The following is a 23,023-nucleotide window of genomic DNA, read 5'->3' on the forward strand; positions in this document are numbered from 1 at the left end:
GAAAGAGAAAAAAGAAGAAGACGAAAGAGGGATAGAAAATAAAAATTGGAACAAGCAGAAAGGGAAAGAGAGAAAGGGTTGAAGAAAGTAAAAGAAGAAGAAGACGGAAGAAGAAGATGAAAGAAGAAAAGAGAGATAGGAAAAGAAAGAGATAAAAAGGAACCAGGAGAAAGGGTAAAAAGAAAGTGCGAGAGAGGAATTGTATAGTAGTATAGGTGATAATCATGTGTGTGTGCGTGTATGGTAAGTCCTTACACAACCAATAAAAAAGAGCAACCTATTAAATATATATATATAATTTATAATATAAATATATATTAATTAAGCCGGTCCGGTTTTTAGAGATGGTAAACCGGAACTAGAACCGCACAGAACCGGTCCGGTTCGGTTTTGGTCAACTCAATCCGGTTTTTTGGTCAACTCGGTTTTTTCCGGTTCGATTCGGCTCGATTCGGCTCGGTTTCTCGGTTTCCCGGTTTGAATGCCCACCCCTAGTACGTAGTAGCAATTTAAGCGAAGGAGTCTATCCCAAGGTCCAAAATTTATCCAAGTACGCAACACAACCGTATTGCCTGCCGTGTATAGACATCCCTCTTGGTCTTATGTTTACTGCTCAAGGCGTGTGAGACTCAAATCCTCCATTCAATGGCATTAGTTTTTGAAAATGTACTATCTTCGTTGAAATATTTGATATGATAATCCCATGTGATTTCAATCATAATTTCAAAAACTATTGTGAATTTGTTGACAGTATTCCAGTCAAGGATGAAAGTTCTGCATTAATAGTTTCAATATTCTTGGGCCTTTCCATAGATTATAAATTTGTTTCGAGTTGAACACATTGACGAAATTAACCAAGTTAAGGGCTACCATGGGTTCTAGCCCAGGTAGTCTTTTCTGAAAATTAAAATATAATAAATGTATTTTAATGTGATTTTAGATTAATTTGCTTGCTCAATTAAGAAATAATCCCTTAGTAAACACTCATGACTTTTACTCTCTACCTTTTCCTATTTTTTCCCATTGTTTTCTTAATTTTTTTTCGTCAATTTTAATGACACTCTTTTCAATTTGGTAGTCCAAAGGGTGGGCGCGGTACGGTTCATATGAAGAACGAGTTTATAGCAGTTTATATTATTGTCTACATTGAAAAAGAATTTGCTGACAATATCGATTCATACACAATAACAAGAAGATTTCAATTCTCCCAAGGAACATAGGGCACAACTTGAATATGTACAATTTCGATTCTTTTGTTGAACATATTTTCATTTTGATATTATGTGTGTTTTTGGGTGCATTTCACTTGTATTTATTTTATGTTAAAGCTTATTGGAAATTAGTCAATGGAGCTATGAATGCTTTAATATATATTTTATTTCTAGAAAAACTATAAAGTACAAGAAAAATTATCATTAGTTTTTAAGCCAATAACTTTGGTTAGCCCACCCGTTGAAAAATTCCTAGTTCCGCCCTCGGTTGAACACTCACATTATAATAGTTGTTTTTTTTTTTATAATTATTTATACTTTTTCTTAGTTTTTGGTCTCTGTCTCTTGAAAATTTTGAATTCAACTTTTCGGAAGGGTTTAGGTCAAGAGATTATCTGTTTCTTTGCAGTGTTATTTATCTGTTCCATCAGAAAACAAGTTAGAGATATGTTGCAACATGGTGATCAATTTTCAACCTAGACATGGGAGCGAGAGAATGGGGATGAGGGGGAGAAAATTGCTAGAAACAATTGGCTCCATGGTCTCAAATGATGGCTCTTGACTGATCTTGAGCAACTTATCCCATCCCATGTAATGTAGTGCTTCTGACATCACAAAAGACTCGACTTGATCACCCCTTCCATCGACTATAGAAAGCATATTAGTTTATATATCCTTAATTCCTAACAACATGTAAGTAAACGGGACTTCATTTTGGAAACGATCATATAACTAATGGGTGCTTCCTCAATACAATATTGACTTGTTAAACGCCAATACGGATAAATTTTAGTGTATGACTCTAACACCATTACGCCATATATTCTTTAATTACTTATATAGAAAAGTAGATTAAAACCCAAAACTGATAGGGTTTATTAGGAATAACCCATGCATTTTAAATTTTTGATGTAAATCCATTGATTAGCGTTCCACGTCATCAAACTTACTATAGTGAGATGATGAGTTAGTTGATATATATTTAATTTTTGACATCAGTGAATATTAATTTTTGGTACATTAGTCACCTACCGTCAACGGTTAATACTAATTTTTGGGTGTGGAATTTTGTTGATGATATGTAAACCATCAAAGTTGAAGGTGTCAAAACACCCCCCTTGGCAAATAATAGATTGCCATCGCCATCAACAGAAACCAGAAGTACTAGATCACAATCCGTTTCCACATGTTTACGGCCTTTAAATATAGAAAATATTACTTCTTCCTGTGCTATAATTCCTCAAGTATTTTCAAGAATAAATGAAAATGTAAGATTATACGTGCTTTCTCCACTCAACTCAACTTGTGTATAATGAGCCAAACATTTGTCCATGGCTTAGCATAGTTCCGGGCATAAGCCGCTACGTTAACGTCCTACGTCAGAAGGCCAACGTCATCACTTTTGCCAGCAGGAGAGCCAGATCGTCGACTAGTCTTGTGATGAGACTTGGGCAAAGTGAGATGGACCTGTAAATTACAGTCAAGCCCAAGAGTCCTCCAACACACAAAAATCTTTTGTCATAGATTGGTTTTTCTCCGTTGACTATAATGAAAGAAGAAGGATTCGCATGTCACGGGGATAACACTATTTTGTTATCCTCATTCACAAGAATCCTGCGGTTTTATTTTTCTTCGTGAATATGTCAATTCAAAGTAAGTCGGATGCAATTTTTTTTTTTCTTGAGCGAACACCAATTTTGTTTATTCATTTGTTTTCTTTTTTTAATATATATATATATATATATATATATATATATATTTTCTTATTTAGCTCTCTCTGTATTAGTAAGATCAGTAGCAAAATCGAGGAGGAAGAGACTGCGTGACACATGATTTGAGGCATAATTAATTTTTATTTGTTTATTTAATTGATAATTTGATATTGATTTGTTTATTTAATTGATAAAATATAGTCAATTAGTCATAGTTATAGATATAAAACCCTTATTTTGTTAATTATACAGTTATAGAATGGTACTTTAAGAGAGAGTTTAAATCCTCCTTCAAATAATTATCAGTTATGCAATTGCTCTGGTTGAGAGAGCTTTTTCAGCTATGAATATTGTGAAAGCACCATTGCCTAACAAAATAGGAAATCAATGGTTGACTGATAGCTTAGTTGTTTACATTGAGAAAGATATTTTTTCTTGTATTAGTAATGCAAATATAATGCGACGTTTCATGATATGAAACCTCGTCGACAACAATTGTAGGTTAATTGTAATGTTATTTTTTTCAATTAATTATGAATAACATTAGTATTATTTAAATTATACGGATATTTAGATGTCTATATATATTTGTTTTGAGCTTTTAGCCTTTAAAAATTGCACCTCCACTGAAAAATTCCTAGGTCAGCCACTGCCCATCCGATTACACTTCTCCATGTGGAATCCTATTACTCGAGACGGAACGTAATTAATTGAGAATAGCAAAATAGTGCTATCCACGTGGTATATAAGTTTTTCTCAGGAAATCTTTGGTCAAGGATAAGCAAGTTGGGTTGTAGGAGGCATGCATGTGGAGTATGTGTTGGAATATAGTGTGGAAATTTTTCTTTCAATTATTAAGGGTCCTTTTCCTTGCATTCATTTTTCATCCTTTTGCCCTGAGGGAAAGGGTAGAAATTGATTGAATTGTCATTGTCCTCCTACAATTCTTGTAGAGCATAATAGACATTTCAAACTTTTCCTAAATGGTCTCAGTCAAGAGATTGTGGGCTTGTTTGTTAGGGAGGACTAGATTAGATTAGACTAAACTAACAAAATGCCTATATTTCATGTGCATTCAAGGCATAATATGGATATTTTGCCTAACTTGGAGAATAATGAGGACTATCTATAAGAGGTTGATTACTAAAACTTATCCCCCTAACCCCCTTGAAAATGGTGGGATTATAAGGGATAAGTTTTAATCCATAATCCCTTTGAAAATGGTGGGATTATAGGCATTTTGCTAGTCTAGTCCAGTCTAGTCTAGTGCTTCCTAACAAATGAGGTCAGTCATAGAACAATACATATCTTAACTCCCAAATATTTTGGGCAATGCAATTGGGTGGGTCAATTAGCAACTAGTTAGCTAGGACTGAGGGCAAAGGCGGAGACAATGAAGGCCCACAAGGGTCATCTAACCCTTCTGGAGTTCCCTAATTAACCTTGCATTTGTTTATATTTACCCTTTGTTTATAATTTATTCTTAAAATCTGACCTTTTTGATTGAAGTTTCGCAAGCTGTTATAATTTTCATTGTTTTTTCCTTTACTTTTTTTTAATAATTTAAGAATTACTAACCTAAAACCACTTTTTTGTTATTTATTTATTATCTCAAATTAAAAACAATAATTTTTATATGATTTCTTTATTATTTGAATTTTGAAATTGGATATTATTGATAATGAAGTGATTATGAAAATATTTCAAGAGATGAAAACTCTTTGAGGATGATTGTGAATGTATTGGAGTGACATATATGAGTTATTAATAAAGACTTTGTATTATTAAATAAATTTATCTTGTTTTGCGATGATTTTATTATTTGAGGTTGACCCTCCTTGATGAATTTTCTGGCTCCGCTCTTGATTGAGGGTTTCCTTGAATGTGTCGATAATATATTATTCTTCATTATTGAGTAACTTAAAATTTCCTATATCATCAATTTTAATAGGTGATATGACGTGATAAGTGAGATAGACAAAAAACTGCATGTATGCCCTAGTTTCTACAAAATGTTCCTTGCCTCCATTGTTCATCAACAAAGAAATTTCCACAGTAATTTATTGTCTTAACCCGGGAATTAATGCAAAATTAGAGACGAGTCTACTTCCCTTAATGAGGAAACATGCATTAAGCGAAAAATCAAAGTCTGAAGCATTTCACAAATAGCAGGGCTAACTAGGAGCTAGCATATGCATGCATAGCTAGTTGCCAAATTTTATTCAAATATGAAAGTAGCTAGCTTAGTGAGCACCATGCTAACTTCTAGCTAGTAAAACATACAATCACTCCTTTCATTTTATTCTTGAACAGAAAATAAAAGCTTAATAGCTGTTTGTTAAAAAGCTTAATTAATTTAGTAAGGCTTCTGCCCAACAATGTTTCCCCGGGGATCATAGTTGCACCCAATAAACGTGCCTCCGTTGGTGCATCGCGCTTTTGCACACCCTAAACGAACTGAGTTGCGCCAAACCACCTGCATGTAATGGCCGCATACCTTCCCAGCAGCACAGGTGTTAGAGTTGTAGTCATAGTTGGGCTTCTCCCCTACGAACAAGTTCACCGCAGCTGTGCCGGACAAGTCACCGCTGCTCTTCGCTATGTTTTCACCATAAGGCCCGCCAGAGTGCACCAGATTGCAATCACCAGCACGGGAGTTTGCATATCTTTGGGCATAGGCTGCTAGGTTGGGGTCCCAGGTCAAGGGAGCAACACCTACCTGGGCTCGAGCGGCGTTGTGGGCATTGAGGTAGTCTTGTGGTGAGTCTTGGGCACCAGTGGATTGGAGCAGGGCTAAGCCTATGAGACAAACGAAGGCAAAGGAAATCTTAGACAACCCCATGGTATTGGTGTGCAGTGGCGGATCCAGGAAATTTGGTTCCGGGGGTCAACGTTTAAAGGTTAAAAAAAATTTATACAAAATATACCCATAAAAATGAAACGATAATATTATCATTCATAATTAATATAAAAAACCACATTACAATTGTCCACGACGAGTTTTCATATTCTGAAAACGTAACATTATAGTTTCATTATCAATACAAGCAAATACATCTTTCTCAATATAAACAAGCAAACTATCACTCAACCATTGATCTCCCATTCGGTTGCGAAGTGGACCTTTCACAATATTCATAGCAGAAAATGCTCTCTCCACAGAAGCAGTTGCAACCGGTAAAGTTAAGGCTAATGTGAGAAGCAAATAAACATAATTATATGTTCTATGCAACCCTTTCTCCACCAATTTTCTTGCAAGGCTACCAATCCCTTTCAATTGAGAAAAATCGATCATCGTACGCATATGATTAATATAAATCTCAAGTTTGTGGAAATGTATGATCCTTAGGCTGACATGGACCTTTTTGTAGATATGCTCTTCGGACTTCGTCTCTAATGTTAGGATCATAGTCTAACATTTGAGGCCGAAGTCCGGGGTCTGCAATAAGATTAGCCAAGATATCTTGCAATTCACTTTCTTTCGAACTATCCACATCTCTTGAAATATCCACATCTCTCGAACTCGAACTACCCACATTATCCGAACTAGAAGTAGTTGATGCGAACCTTCTCTTAAAGTAGCGTTCCATAACTATATTTGTATAAATAACCAATCAAACATCAACAATATAGAAAAAACCTAACTTATGCAAACTAACCAATATAAAATCCCAACAACTAATCAAATTTACCAAAATATAATCGAACAAAAAACACTAATTTATTCTAACTAACTAACCAAAATCAAAAACCCTTAATTTATTCAAATTAACCAAGAGATATAATCTAACATAAAAGTAAATCCCTAATTTATTCTAACTAACTAACCAAAATCAAAACCCCTAGTTTATTGAAACTAATCAAGATATAATCTAACATAAAAATAAAACTCTAACTTATTTAAACTAACTAACCAAAACCAAAATCCATAATTTATTCAAACTAACATAAAAGAATAGCCCTAATTTATTCAAACTAACAAACCAAAATAAATTTCAACAACAAACAACAATAACAACTAAATAACAAAAACACAAACATATAACAATCTTGACTAATTAATTAAAGCATAAAGAAATTAGGATAACATACTTTCAAATTTGAGGGACAAATCCACCTTTGAAATCAAATTGAATTTGAGGGTTACTTATTTAATTTGAGCTGCGCCGCCGCCACTTTGCTGCCGCCGGATTTGTGGGGAAGGAAGTGAAGGTTGGATGGAACTTGGTTTGGGGATTTAGGGTTCAGACTTGAGAAGTTGAGAGAAATGAGTTAAAAACTTGTTTGAGGAAGGGGAAGGATTGGGCAAAAACAGAAGCAGAGTCTTCAGTTTTTTTTTTTTTTTTAAAAACCTGTGCCAAAACGACGTCGTTTTGGCCAGGTTAAAAAAAAAAAAAAACTTAAGTGCAACGACGTCGTTTTGACGTCGAGGGAACTAAAAAAAAAGAAATCGCGCGCTGCGCACAAGGGCAGCCTGCGCTGCCATCTCCTTCGGCTGCAAGGGCTTGCCCCTTTGGGGCATTTCATCGAACACTTTGCAGGGGTCAACTTTGGGTGCTTTAATGGAGGATTTCAGAGGTTGCAGGGGTCAATTGACCACCCTTGCTCCTCTGTAGATCCGGCCCTGTTGGTGTGTAGGCTCACAATGCAAACTAATATATTGGGTGGTTGATGTAGGAAATGAGGCATATAGCATGGAGTATTTATAAGGAAAGTGTTACAAGGGGACTGTAATTTTCATTGAGGGCCAACATTTTATTTATAACACATATTGAAAGGCCTTACTAGTCAAACCTCTCCGTGCAGTGGCGGTTTCAGGATTCGAAAGCCGACCGGGCAAAACTTATATATTAAACTCCAGTACGAGTAAATTTCATTAATAAACATAAAAAGATACACATATATAGTGAAGGGGCACATAATGAGCCTTAACCTCAAATGCATCTATATCTACAAATACAAAAACTAAAATAAAAACCAAAAGTAAAATTAATATATATATATATATATATTTCACATTAAAAAAAAAAGGAGAAAACATGGGACTACATTATTATTATTATTATTTTAAAAACAACATCATGGCGCACTTCTTGATTCCACAATAGGAGACTTCAGTTTGGCCCTATGAATCTCCTCTCTTTGGATTTGTGCGAGACCAAAAAAATTAATAATCATAATTTTTAATTTAATTTGAAAAGAACGAAAAAGTTTGTATATGTTTAATTTAAGTAGGCTGGACATATGTAGTGTAGGTAATATTTTTTTAACAAACATTTGGGACGGGCATGAGCCCAGCCTGCCATAGGCTAAACATTTGTCCATGGCTTAGCATAGTTGGGGCATAAGCCGCTATGTTAACGTCCTACGTCAACGTCATCACTTTTGCCAGCAGGAGAGCCAGATCGTCTACTAGTCTTGTGATGAGACTTGGGGAAAGTGAGATGAACCTGTAAATTACAGTGAAGCCCAAGAATCCTCCAACACACAAAAAGCTTTTGTACTAGATTGGTTTTTTTCCATCGACTATAATGAAAGGAGAAGGACTCGCATGTCACGGGGATAATACTATTTTGTTATCCCAATTCACAAGAATCTGGTTCAAACACCAATTTTGTTGAGCAAACACCAATTTTGTTCATTCATTTGTTTTCTTTTTTTAATAATTTTTTTTCTTATTTAACTTTCTCTGTATTAGTAAGATCAGTAGCAAACTCAAGGAGGAAGAGGCTGCATGACACATGATTTGAGATATAATTAATTTTTATTTGTTTATTTAATTGATAATTGGATATTAATTTATCAATTAGTCATAGTTATAGATATAAAACCCTTATTTTATTTTAATTATACTGTTATGGAATGATACTTTAAGAGAAAGAGTTTAAACCCTCCTTCAAATAATTGTACAATTATGCAACTACTTTGGTAAATAGAGCTTTTTCAGCTATGAGTGAAAACACCATTGCATAACAAAATAGAGAATCAATGGTTGAGTGATAGTTTGGTTTTTTACATTGAGAAAGATTTTTTTTCTTATATTAGTAATGCAAATATAATACGACGTTTTCATGATATGAAACCTTGTCGGCAACAATTGTACGTTAATTGTAATGTTATTTTTTTCAATTAATTATGAATAACATTATAGTATTGTTTAAATTATAAGGATATTTAGATTTTTTTTTTTTGAGCTCTTAGCCTTTAAAAATTTCACCTCCATTGAAAAATTCATGAGTCCACCACTACCCATCCAATCATTCATCGTCATGTGGAATCCTATTACTCGAGACGGAACGTAATTAATTAAGAATAGCAAAACAATGCTATTCACGTGGTATATAAGTTTTTCTCAGGAAATCTTTGGTCAAGGATAAGCAAGTGGGGTTGTAGGAGGCATGCATGTGGAGTATGTATTGGAATAGTGTGGAAATTTTTCTTTCAATAATTAAGGGTCCTTTTTCCTTGCATTCATTTTTCGTCCTTTTGCCCTGAGGGAAAGCGTTAGAAATTGGTTGAATTGTCATTGTAGTCCTACAATTCTTGTAGGAAATTGGTTGAATTGTCATTGTAGTCCTGCAATTATTGTAGAGCATAATAGACATTTCAAACTTTTCCTACATGGTCTCGGTCAAGAGATTAGGGCTTGTTTGTTAGGGAGGACTAGATTAGACTAGACTAAACTAACAAAATGCCTATATTTCATGTGCATTCAAGGCATAATATGGATATTTTGCCTATTTTGGAGGAATAATAGGGACTATCTATAAGAGACTGATTACTAAAACTTATCCCCATTAATCCCCTTGAAAATGGTGGGATTATGAGGGATAAGTTTTAGTCATCAACCTCTTATGAATAGTTCTCTTTCATCCTCCAAGTTAGACAACAATATCCAAATTATGCCTTAATTGCACATGAAATATAGGCATTTTGCTACTCTAGTCCAGTCTAATCTAGTGCACCCTTGACAAACGAGACTAGTCATAGAAGTATTGAGAATAATGGTTATGGTATATTTTGGGTTAAAGTGGTGAGCAAATGTGTAGAAGATGAAGGAGCAAATTTAACAAACGAGTGTGCTAAATTAATTTAGAGTAATGTTATATTAACTTCACTTTTCTTTTTCAAGACCCGTACAACTACACGCACTACACATGGTATGGTAAAGAACATAAAGAATTTTCCAAAGCATCATGGTATGGTATATACTTCTATCCTTTCCCCTATTTTCCAAAAGTTTACTTTTCTTTTCTTGTCTTCCAAAGTTTGCGATCAATTTGTTCCCCGAAATTGACGGTTAGCCTTAGTCAGACCTAGCTAACTGATCAACTCATATACCTTCTTTTATTTTATTTTTTCTGATAGCAAAGCAACTCGTACGTTTCTAGATGCATTATTGATAGAGTCAGTAACGTATTAGGAACGCTCTTGTATAGCAATGCACATAAAATTCCACATTTTCCATTATAAATACTCCACACCATATGTCTCGTTCTCGCAACAAAAAACTCCATCATACATTATCAAACTCTCAAAACCCAACATGGGGCTGTCCAAGATTTTCCTAGCCCTCGTTTGTGTTTTAGGCTCTGCCCTTCTCCAATCCACTCATGCCCAAGACACACCGCAAGACTACCTCACTGCCCATAACAACGCTCGAGCGGAGGTAAACGTCGGGCCATTGTCATGGGATGAGAAGCTACAAGGCTATGCGCAAGACTATGCCAATCAACACATTGGCGACTGCAACCTTGTCCACTCTGGTGGGCCCTACGGCGAAAACCTTGCCATGAGCACCGGTGACTTGTCAGGCACGGGTGCCGTGAACTTGTGGGTGGCAGAGAAGGCCGACTATAACTACGACTCTAACTCTTGTGCTGATGGAAAGGTGTGTGGGCATTATACGCAGGTTGTTTGGCGTAACACAGCTCGTGTAGGGTGTGCAAAAGTGAGGTGCAATAGTGGAGGTACCTTCATCGGGTGCAACTATGATCCACCAGGCAACTATGTTGGGCAGAAGCCTTACTAAACCAACTATATCTATGAAGCTATGTTATCAAGAATAAAATGAATTAAGAAGTGATGTTCGATCATCAATTCATTGTATCTTATTCACCGGCATGGTGGATGCTAAACTTAATGGATATGAAGAATGATTTTGTATTATTTTGGAAACTGGAGACATATGCATGCTGCGTCCAAAGTTGCTTTTCTTTTTTTTTTCTTTTTTTGAGAGAAGGGGAATCGACCCTTGGACATAGGATTCAAGGGTAAAGACTCTTAACCAGTTGAGCTACAATCCCCTTGCAAAACAAATTGCATCAGTCCAAAGAACATATTGCGCATTTTGTTGGAATGTCCAACTATTTTGTGTGGCTCCCTTTTTTCTTAAAAAAAAAATTTATAAAAAGATGATAGAATGAAAAAAGAGTACAAAGGATACAAACCATAAAGGTAGCCATCTCATTAGCAATATGGCAGACATAGGGAAAAACTTACCTAGTGACCTGAGCTAGCCGAAAAGCTGAAAAGGATCTGGAGAGAATTACTCTCGAAAATAACTTTTCTATAACCCCTTTCTATTGCCATAGTTTCCTCGAATCTAATTCAATAATATTAAGGACAAAATTGGCAGCGAACTGGCATGACTCTTCTAAAGAGACTAAGAACACCCAACAAACTCAATAAAGTTTCTGGAATTATGGGAGGAAAAAACACAAAAAACTCACAGAGTTTCTTGACTTTATTGAACAAAAAAGATCAAGACTAAAAATCTAACAAACGCCGACAAAAGGAATAACAAACATTGCTAATCTTCTTCCATGACATGATGATTCATTGTGTGGCTCCCATTTATTTTCGTGAAAGGTGAACGTATTTGCGCAATTTTACTCCATAGCCAATATGATGGTTCTTTGTAATTGTAATTAATGTCTCTATATTTGACCAAATTGACACAATTGTTTAACTAGTTTAAGTTATTTTTTCCTTTTTCTTTTTTTGGTGCTGATTATATAACAATTTCAGTTTCTTGATATTTATGGCGGTGATACAAATGACACAACAGATTTTAGTTCTTAAGGGGCGGGTGTTTAGGGCTCTTCCTTGGTTACACTTACACTGTTACACATATGCAAACAAAACTAATTTAACTAAATGATCCAACCTAGACGTACATCTCAATATTTTCCCATCAACAAATGTATCCATCACCCTAAGAACAAGATCACATCGCTAACGGGGTCTAACCTAGTGGAAAAGAGCCTTGACTTGTAGACCAGACGTCTCAGGTTCGAAACCCCGTGGTATCTTAGTTTTGTATGTGTGTGTGTGAGAAACTCTAATTCCCTATACTAAAAAATAAAATAAAAAAAATAAAAAAATCTCATCAACCTGATTAATTGATTTTGAACGTTGTTGTTAATTATTATGTTAACTCGCAATTGTACGGGGCAATTAGTAGTATAGCAAGACAAGTACGAGGTCGTACCCATGAAGACTGAGAAGTTAAAACTAGTTATGTACTTAGCTTACCAAATTCAAGAAAGTAGGAGGTTATGTCTAAAACAGAATTTAAAGCAAGAGTGGTTGTGATTGTTGAACAAAATAAGCAAAATGAAATTGCAAACAAAAACAAGTAAAGAAATGTAACAAAGAGTGGTTTTAAGAGATGGAAAACAGATTTTGAGACTAGGGCATTCGAATCACCATAACAATTCAATTCTGGGTTATAAGGAGTCAAGTAACAAGTTTAATTCAGATTCAAAGATTGATTCTAGCTAAAGTATGATTAGGCCATGGTGTTTGGTCCTAACCTTGTGTTCCTAATTCCCTAATTTGATCATTTGTTGTCTAACCTAAAATTAAGCATTAGGAACCCATTAAGCATAGAAGAATAATTTAAACAACCAAGCATGTATCTAATCCCTGTTGTCGAATGTCCATACATACTCTTCCTATTCATAGTTCAATTCGAATTAAAGCATGGTGTCTACTCTTAATTCAAACCAAGATAGTTAACAAACAAGTTCTAATGGTGATCAATCATTCAAACAAGCATGTTAACTTATAAGCATAATAAATAAGAACATGAATCATGAATCAAACTTGAAACTCCAAACTTCAAACTTATAAACCCAGAATATTCATGTTAGGTTACATCGAAGCCCTAGTTATGGATTTAGCTACTCATAATGGAAAAGAAACTAAAACAGAAATGGGAAAACATAATGAATGCCATAAGAGTAGAAAAACCCTTTTCTGAAGTTCTTGTGGTGTCCAATGCTTCTCCAAGAGCTTCTCCACGTCTAGAAGGATGTATGAAGGATATGGAGGTGATTTGGGATGAGTTTGAGTGAGTGGTGATGGCTGAGAAAGAGGAAATTCGTAGGGAAATGGAAGGGAGGTTTTCTGGAGCTGTTTTGGTGATTTTGGGGCAGTTTAGAGTATTGGGTTGATTGCTTGAGTGTTTGGGGTTGTGGGAATGTATGAGGATGATTTCTGGATGTGTTGATGGAATGATGGAAGTGTGGAGGATGGCTGAAGTGAAGTTTGTAGCTTGAAGACTCCTCTATTTATAGGGCTAAGAGGGAGGAACATCATGATGAAATCCAACACCACCATTCCTCATTTAATACAACACATAACTCCCACTTCATCTTGTCTATGTTAGTGTGGTTGGAATCAATCCCATCCCATACTTCTTTTTCTGCACCTCAAGCTTTCTTCACATGGGTGTTCAATTGTGGCTGCCTTTTGCTGCCAACCCATGTGGGTTTTCTTTTGGTTGCTGGAAATAAAAGATGCTGCTGAACCAGGCTTGGTGTATGAAGGCCTGAGATTTCAATATGTATCCAATGGGGCTCAAATTTGGATATGTCATAATAGACACCCATTGGAACAACTTTGATGAAGAATGCATTCCCATCTGAGCAGTATAAGTGTATGTTTTGGGCCTTGAAAGTTGACTGCCGAAAATAGACTGGAATGTATGGTGTGCATTTTGATGGGCCCATGGATTGGGCTTGGCTTCATCAATTGATACGTTTTAGCAGTCCATCTTGCAGTTCAGAATCTGTTCTTTCCAACCACATATTAATTGGGCCAATACATGTTGGGAGGAGGAAGTTAAGGCCGAACAAATTGTTAACTCAGTCTGCTCGTTTTTGCACCATTTTGCATCTTTTCCTATCCAAAGCCACCATTGCTATCTAAGGCCCAATGAACTGAATGATAAACAGAAAAGGGATTAAATGCACAAGTTTAACTCAATAACATAACCAAATCATAAGCTAGAGGGGTACAAAATGATATACAATTATGAACTGATCAAACGTGTGGTTACTCTTTTGGTGGAACAAAAAGCCTATAAAACAAGACCTTTGTCTTCTTTATTTTTTACAGCTTTTGAACAATATTTTTGGGTGCTTAAATGTTCCAGAAAACTGCATGTTTATTTGAGATAAATCATCAAGTGTTCCATGTTTACTTGGTGATTTATCAAACACTTTATTCATTCATATTGCATTCATTTGCATGTTTAGTGACTCATACGGTTGAGGGCACAAAGACAGTTGTGGCAGTTTTTCTCCGGTGAGCTTGAATCGATCGTGACCAGCATCGGATTTAACATACGAAGAGTTGGAAGAACTCCGGTGAGCTTGAAGCAATCGTGACCAGTATTGCGTTCAACATAAGAAGTGTCGAAAGATCATCCCGTGATAGAAGTTGAGTTATGAAGAAGTCAGTAAACATTATCTAGAATGTGTCTAGGATAAGTGTGTGAGTACTTCTTGTAATCATCGTTCTATAGTGGATTTGTTTTGGACTGAGGAGTCCAGTGGATTTTCCCCAGAGGTGGGGTTTTACCACGTAAAATACTTTGTGTTTTTCTCTGCTTTTACGTTCTGAACTGTACAGGTCAATCCCCTTGGCGTGTTTTATTTGTATTATCGTAATACTCTTGACTACTCAAAACGCAGACTTTATGCTTTTGGTGTTTTAAGCCATCCTATATGTATTTTCAACTCAAAATGTTGAGCCCTCAAAACTGACGTTAGAAAATCCGAAGCGTCAATTTAGTTTGCTTTATATATATATATAATTTTTTTATTTTTTTTATTTTTTATTTTAAGAAATGGAGCCATTTGGGTTGAAAAATGAAGGCATGCCTTCATCTTTTCTTACATAAACTTCTTCACGTTCACTTTTACAATACTTATCTTAATGGGAGGATTCTCAGCCAGCGGATTTTGAAAGTGCTTTTGGATTATATTTAGTTCTCTTTTTTTTTTTCTTTTTTTTGAAAGAAGGCCGAAAGCATTTTATTGATAAAAGAAGGGCTTTTTAGATTTAGGTCAAAAACGATTAACTGTCATCGGGTTTAGTACTCACCCCATCCATATATTTTATCCATATATTAGGAATATTATCAAAGAAAGAATTTAAAATTTAAATTCTGGAATTCAATTACAAGGAAATACTGCATTAAATTTAGATTTTCAATGTGTTTTCCTTATTTACCTAAAAAGGTAAAATCGACACAATAAAAAAAAGTAAAGACCCACATATTATACCAATCGATCAGACAAGCACCCATATTAAATTATGTACCTAACATACAGGTAAATAGTGTTATTATTAGCAACGAAAAATACTTAGTGATAAATTGTGTTACCTATAAGTTAGAAACATAAATTAGAAGACTACCTATAAGTCAGATGCAAAAATAGATAAAATAAAATCATATGTTACCTATAAAAAAAAAGGTACATAAAATACTATTACACATTGTCGAAAATATGAAAAGACATATATATACCTATGCAATAAGCAATAGGCAATATGACATAAATGACTATTACCCGATTCAAGTCATAAGGGGCAACATTGGAACAAAAAATGATTTTAAAAATATTACATTATAAAATATTAAAAAAGAAATGTAATTCTATGTGGCACAAAAGTCAAAAGACTTTTATCAAAGTCCCCAAATCCGATGATTAAATCCAACTCCTTAATAGGAATTTGGATCTATATCAACTTTTCTAAAATATTAATTATGATTCTAGCCAATTTATGATGTATTAATTAATGTATGAAAGGAGGTGCTACATTTGACGTGTATAATCCTATAACAATTATGAAACATTTGACTAAATAAGCATAATTAAAGTATGCAAGGTGTTGTAACTCAAGTGGTTAAGAGCAACCCTACATGGATTTTATAGGTTCGATTCCCCATTCTCCCAATATAACTTGTACAAAATAAAAAATATATAATTAAAGAATATTTCTTTTTCTTTTTATGTGAAAAGAGAAGATTTAACCACAAGGTGTGGTGCGATTGACAAATTGCCACCTCTAATTGGCGAGCTACCTGGTGCCTTAATGGCAGGGGTTTGAAATCCGTTGGAAGCACTTTGTGGCCAGGGGCAAGCCAAATCCCGAGCGGGGATTAATCCCACCCTTTGGGTGTGGGGACACCTCGTGGTATTTACCAACAAAAAAAAAAAAAGGAAAGAGAAGATTCGAATTTAAAACTTCTTTGTCGAAAAATAGATAGAAACGTTAATAATATCATTATATAAGATTTTCCTTCAAATAATTTTATATCATTTGGGGATGCTCGTGGACTGCAGGTTGCAGAACTACTGGTGAAGAGGGCCTTTATAGAAGCTGTGGTGTTCGTTAGAGTGGTTTTATGGGTCCTGTCTACTCGGTTGGGGACCCGCGTCTCCTGCCGCTCGAGCGCCTGGGTCTGGGCGAAATCGTCACTCTGTTATTTTCCTTGCTCCATTCTTTTCCATCGTTATTACAAGTCAAGTCCTTGCTCCATTATTTTCCATCGTTCCTTTACTACAAGTCAAGTCCGGGCTGTGCCGAGGCTGAGGACGGCTTGCCCTGCACGGCATTTAACTGCCTGCCAATTTAGTCCACGAGGTTGCTATCATGTTTCCCACTCTTTGGCACATCATGCTTTGTTTTGTCTTGATGTATATGCATATATACATAAATATATTATGGCAGTTGAGTTCACGACAATAATTCCACATTTGCAGAATTTGGGATGGAATGGAAGAAATAATTTCAACGAGAGGAGATGTGTACAGTTTTGGTGTTCAAGTCATGAAAACATTCATAAAATGGAAGCCAACAAATGAGATGTAATGAAGTTACTCTTTATTTACTTCTTGTTGAGGAAACCCAGGTCTCCCATTTTTTGGGCTCCCTGTGTGTATGTAAAATAATTGGGTTTTGGAAGCTGGTGAGCATTGGTTGGGAGACCTAGGCTTTTTATCCGAGGCTGTAACTTGTAATTTACAAGAATAATTAGATATTTCTATATATAAAAAAATCATGAAAATAAAATTAAAAAGTGAAGAAGGGCTCTTATTGTGCTGCACCTACTCAGAGCCGGCCTTGGGCAAGGGCCACCAGGGCTACAGCCCGGGCCCACAGCTGAAGGGGGCCCAAATTTTTTTTTTAAACCTATGTATATATGTGTAAAGGGGGCCTCAACTTTATCTTTAACAAATAAGAAAATGAGAATTATTATAAAGGGCTATTTCATTGAAAACATTGAAAATTGAAACCAAAATGGGACCGGCAATTGACTTTTTCATCATTTAAAAGACACATATTGTCGAAAATATGAAGAAAGAAAAAACATATATATACCTATGCAATAGGCAATATGACATAAATGATTATTACTCGAGAGATTCAAGTCATAAGGGGCAACATTGGAACAAAAAATGATTTTAAAAATAAAATAATAAAAAGATTACATCAAAAAATATTTAAAAAGGAATGTAATTCTATATGTCACAAAAGTCAAAGGACTTGGATCAAAGTCACCAAATCCGAGGATTAAACCCAACTACTCGATAGGAATTTGGATCTATATCAACTTTTCTAATAAAAGAATGTGCGGCTCTTAATCCGAATTTATTAGTGTTAATCATTATAATCATTAGTAGCTTTCCATTTTGCTAACCTTTCTTTTCTTTTTTCTCCAAAGACTTTTCTTTGCTAGCGTTTGAGTTATTGTTTTCGAATTCATCAAAAATATATATCGTGCTCGCATTCAGCGGAAGATGAGATATTTTCCAATCAAATTATAGCAAAGGCTAGTTGGTGTACAGTTGCTCCATATAAAAGATAGCATCCTTCGGCTGTTTGCACGCAAGCCCCGCCAATTTGTTTCTAGTCTCTCCAGTTTGTAAGTACCATACTCTCTCTCACACACATTCTCGCTCATTTGCATATTCTGTTAAGAAATGTTTGTTCATTTTTTTGAATCTACTTTTAAGTTAATTATTTTTGTAGTTCTGATTCAGAAGACAAAATTAGATAAATAAATTAGTTTTGTAGTTTAATTTTATTATTTTACTTTGGAAATTCATTCTTCCCACTTCTTCACCCTTTTGAAGGTACCAAAATGTTAAATCTATTTTTTATAAGAAAAAAATTCTTCTGATTACCTTTTTGCAAGCAAAAAGAACACAACTGTTTGAAACAAAACCCAACTCACACAAAACCTTTTCTAAATACATTTCTCACCAAAAATGGTGTTCTCTCATAAATTACTTACTCAATTTTAAAATTAACAATCTGACGAAGTGTGATCAGTTTCTTTTTTGCAGCTGGTGTAAGACTTTATCCCGCATTAATTTGCAGCCATGCCTCCTTTCCCTGCTCTGCAAGCAATTTCTGAATCTGCTGTTCAAGGGTGATTTATATGATTTATATATACATAGTGTTAAGCTCTGTTAATTTTATCTCTTATACATATCTTTATGGGGCTGATTTCCCCACTCCCCTATTCTCTACTTACACTCCCTTTTGCTTTTTAATACTTTTTCATCAATTTTGTTCTTTCTCTTTCCTATTTTATCCTTACCCTACATTAATTTCTTTTTTACTTCACTTTTATATTATTTCTTTTTCTTTATACTTAATTTTCCAACTTACACTACATTTTTAATATTAAAGGGAAGAAAAAAAAAACTTAATTTCTTACTCGATTAAAGGAAAAAAAATAATACTGAAAATGGAGTGCAAGTTGGAAAATTAAGTATAAAGAAAAATAATTAATATAAAAGTGAAGTAAAAAAAAATTAATGTAGGGTAAGGGTAGAATAGGAAAGAGAAAAAACAAAATTGATTAAAAAGTATTAAAAAGTAAAAGGGAGTGTAAGTGGAGAAAAGGGGAGTGGGGAAATCATATCCCATCTTTATTTGTGGATGAAATTAAGTGCAGTCATGAAGCAGATGAAAAGTTTGCACATTGTTACGGCAATTCCATCTTCCTTCCCCAGAGACAAACAAAGAAGCTACTTTAACTTCTTTTAGATTCTTTCTTCCATAATCTTGCAGTGACAAAAGCTTTAGGTGAACCAGAGATGAATAGGTTTGTTTGTGTCAGTGTTAAGAGACAAAAGATAGAGAAACAAGAGAAAAAAAAAAAGTAAAAATGTATTGATGCACCTAAATGTATTGGTGTTTACTTGAGAAGAAAAATTTACCCATCTTCATTTCAACTAAGCCATGCATCACTGTGTACAACGTACTTAAATACAGTTTAATTGTTTATATGCCTTAATAATAATGCATAATAGCATGCAATGTACCTAACAGCAGCAAAAAGGGTAGTTTGAGAAGTCAAATAAAACAAATTATTATTTATAAAAAAAACCCGAAATAAGGTCAGTTTTTGACTTCTAGGCTTTCTCAAAAGACCTAATCTATAAGAAAAGAGGATACAGGATTTTGGAAAGAAAAAGGGTTACATGAGTTACTTAATTCTAAATGTCGAAAAAAGGGAAAAAACAAAACAGGAGGGGACAGTCTCCTAGCCAAAATTGATAGATTATTAGTGTTTCATAATTAATAATTACAGCTAATTACTTATTTATTAGTGTATTTGAAATTATCATTTTCATAGCTGTAATTAAAACAAAAATAAAACACACATACAGTAGGGTTTATAAGATATATAAGAAAAGCATTCATAACCTGCTTGCATTATCTCCTCCCCAGTTTTTTTGTCAGCAGTCTCCAGTTCGTACGTATCATACAATCTCTCACTCTCTATCTCACAATGTTTGTTCATTTTCTTCTGAATCTACATTTAATTATTAATTTCTATATTTCTGATCCTTTTCTTTTGTAGCATAATGATGTTCTATCATATATATATTTGGTTTCTTCTTCTTCTTCTTCCAATTTCTTTTTCTTTTTCTTTTTTAATATTTTAGGGGTACATTGATTGGTCAAACAATTATAAAAACTAGGGTGTCAGCTATAATTTATATCTTGTTCATTGTGATATCAACTTGCTCACATGAGATTCCTAGGGCACTACATATAATTATTAATACCAACTACCAAGAAGACCAAAAAATTATTAATACAAAGATCATTTGTCTAGTTTCAGACGTTGTTCTGCATTGATTTCCAGACTAAAGTTTGCAGCTATGCCTTCTCCTGGTTTGCAAACAACTTCTGATTCTATCCGAAGGTAATTAACTGGTTCTTAGTGTTAATTATCTCTTATTCGTTAGATATTAATTCTTTCTTTCTCTATGAAAATGTGCAGTCATGATGCAGATCATGGAAAGTATGCTGATGTGAACTGGGATGAACTTGAATTTGGAGTAGTTCCAACTGATTACATGTACACCATGAAGTGTTCCAAAGGAGATGAGTTTTCACAAGGCCATCTAACTCCCTATGGAAACATTGAGCTCAGCCCATCTGCTGGTGTTTTGAATTACGGACAGGTTAATTAGCACTAAGCAGTAACAATTTAATAATTAAGTATAGCTTGTTCTGTCACATTTCTTATTTTTTGTGTATCCAACTTTTGGTCACATAAATATATGTGGTGGTGCCATGATCAGGGATTATTCGAAGGCCTTAAGGCTAACAGGACAGAAGATGGTCGGTTTCTGCTGTTTCGGCCTGAAGAGAATGCTCTAAGAATGAAGATGGGTGCAGAGAGAATGTGCATGCCATCTCCATCTCCTCAGCAATTCCTTGATGCTGTAAAGCGAACAGTCCTTGCCAATAAGCGTTGGGTAGCCTCATTTTCGCTTTAGATCCTGCACTTCTGGTTTTCAATATGGTTTGCACAAGAGTGTTCATAAATGCTGAAATCTGCTTCTTGGTCACTTAAATATGTACATGTATAGGTACCCCCTACTGGGAAAGGAACACTGTATCTTAGGCCGTTGCTCATGGGAAGTGGATCTGTTCTTGGCGTGGGGCCAGCGCCAGAATACACATTCCTAATATTTGCTTCTCCTGTAGGTAGTTATCACAAGGTGAGTTGAGCAAAACCATTAAACAGTGTGTCAGCAAGATATGATGAGGTTAGGCTAATTTCTGATACTCAGTTTTGCAGTTTTTTTTTGGTCGAATACTTAGTTTGTGGTTGTTGTTGTGTATGTGACAGGGCCGGGCAGCACTCAACTTGTACGTTGAGGATAAACTCCATCGAGCTACTCCCGGTGGAACTGGAGGTGTCAAATCCATCACCAACTACTCACCTGTAAGTATAACTTATATGGATTTTATTTTTTCTGATGGCAAAATTAGTTGCTTCTTCTGAGTTGTGTGTGTTCCCATGAATATAAAGAAACTTATCTCATAACCACTTAGACTTAATGACTAGATTGCTGCTGATCTTTAACACAGAATGAGGCTAACATATCAACAAAATTCATCAATTTGAATTGATTACTGTAGATATTGATTGTGTAAAATTGTTCACTTTCTGGCTTTGTTTGTAGGTTTACCTAGCACAAAAGCAAGCAAGGGCCAAAGGGTTCTCTGATGTCTTGTTCCTGGATTCTTTAACTGGAAAATACATTGAGGAGATTACAGCATGTAATATTTTCATTCTGAAGGTAATGCCAATGAGTTTTTAACTGTTTATTATTTTCCAACTAGACTGAGCATCTCAGGTATGCATCACCAATATTATAAGCAGCTTCTGCTGTCTAGCTTTCAGAAGATAATATTTGCAGAGAGAATATTTATTTTTTTAATATCTTTCGTCAGATTAACACGATCAACCTTGTCTCAAATGAAAATCTCATGTCAACTTAATTCATCGCCAATTTCACTTCCAAAACCTGAGAAAGTTTACAAAACTGTTTATTTGTTGCAGGGTAATGTAATTTCAACTCCAACAATAGATGGAACTGTTCTGCTGGAATTACTCGTAAAAGCATCATCAACATTGCCCGTGATTTTGGCTACCAGGTTATAAGTGCTCTTCAGTCATGATAATCCAATCAATAAGCTTGAAGTCTATAGATTTTATTTTTGTGGTGAATTAATTTTGTCGATTTTTCAGAACACACTTTTAGAACAAGCATGTTTTCAACTTCTTCTTTTTCGGAACAGGTGGAGGAACGTGTAATCCCCGTGGAGGATTTGCTTGAAGCTGACGAAGCTTTCTGCACAGGAACTGCTGTGGTTGTGACTCCAATTGGTGCTGTAACTTATCAAGATAAACGGTACAGAGTGCATCAAAATTTTCTTTTTTTGATCAATATCTATATGGCTTCATATGGTTTTTAATTTGGGGATGTCACTTCATTACAGGGTTGAATACAAGACAGGAAAAGGAGCACTATCTCAGAAACTGTATGAAGTGATAACCGGAATTCAAACAGGTCGTCTGGAAGACAAGAAGGGATGGACCATGGAGATCAATTGAGAACCTCCTTGTGCCAAGTTTGCTCTCTTTTTTGGTTTTCTTCAGTTAAATAGATAGTTAGTAGTGTCAATTGTTAGGGTTTTGCTCATTGTTGTGGTAATTCCATCTTCCTTGGCCTCAATACCCACAGAGGCAAACAAAGATGCTCTACTTAAGGTGAATTCGATGGTTAGGTTTGTATGAGTTTTGAGAGACAAATATTTGTTTTGGCGTGTGCTCTTATTTGAACGAAAATCTGCAAAGTAGAACTATTTGAGGGAAAATACCACTGTTTAGATGATGAGTAGTTTGAGGGTGATGCAATTTGATTGATTCGTAAGATTTTTTAAAAAAAGACAGTATAACCCAAAAATAATTTGAGAATA

The 23,023-nt window shown here is 34.9% G+C and overlaps 2 protein-coding genes and 1 pseudogene across 2 annotated transcripts; 2 read left to right on the forward strand and 1 right to left on the reverse strand.

Moving 5' to 3' along the window:
• Positions 1 to 5,080: 5,080 nt before the first annotated feature.
• Positions 5,081 to 5,785, reverse strand: LOC110757236 (pathogenesis-related leaf protein 4-like). The gene has a single exon (XM_021958808.2). The coding sequence runs from the start codon at positions 5,763 to 5,765 to the stop codon at positions 5,280 to 5,282; it is 486 nt and encodes a 161-aa protein (XP_021814500.2). The 5' UTR covers positions 5,766 to 5,785; the 3' UTR covers positions 5,081 to 5,279.
• Positions 5,786 to 10,415: 4,630 nt separating this feature from the next.
• LOC110757199 (pathogenesis-related protein 1 pseudogene) lies at positions 10,416 to 11,092 on the forward strand (annotated as a pseudogene).
• A 6,834-nt stretch (positions 11,093 to 17,926) lies between these two features.
• LOC110757229 (branched-chain-amino-acid aminotransferase 6-like) lies at positions 17,927 to 22,892 on the forward strand. The gene is given in 12 exon segments (XM_088245305.1): positions 17,927 to 18,149; positions 18,560 to 18,659; positions 20,367 to 20,450; positions 20,529 to 20,712; positions 20,833 to 21,009; positions 21,124 to 21,255; positions 21,387 to 21,482; positions 21,724 to 21,840; positions 22,104 to 22,143; positions 22,146 to 22,198; positions 22,343 to 22,455; positions 22,544 to 22,892. Coding segments are annotated over 11 exon segments (1,161 nt in total). The 5' UTR covers positions 17,927 to 18,149; positions 18,560 to 18,609; the 3' UTR covers positions 22,659 to 22,892.
• The last annotated feature ends 131 nt before the right edge of the window (positions 22,893 to 23,023 follow it).

This window comes from Prunus avium, chromosome 8, assembly GCF_965620075.1.
Source record: "Prunus avium chromosome 8, drPruAviu1.hap1.1, whole genome shotgun sequence".
Classification (NCBI taxonomy): Eukaryota; Viridiplantae; Streptophyta; class Magnoliopsida; order Rosales; family Rosaceae; genus Prunus; species Prunus avium.

What these genes read in the sequence shown, in the direction of transcription:
- LOC110757236 (XM_021958808.2), bottom strand. Translation starts at nt 5,765, where the DNA reads ATGGGGTTGTCTAAGATTTCCTTTGCCTTCGTTTGTCTCATAGGCTTA.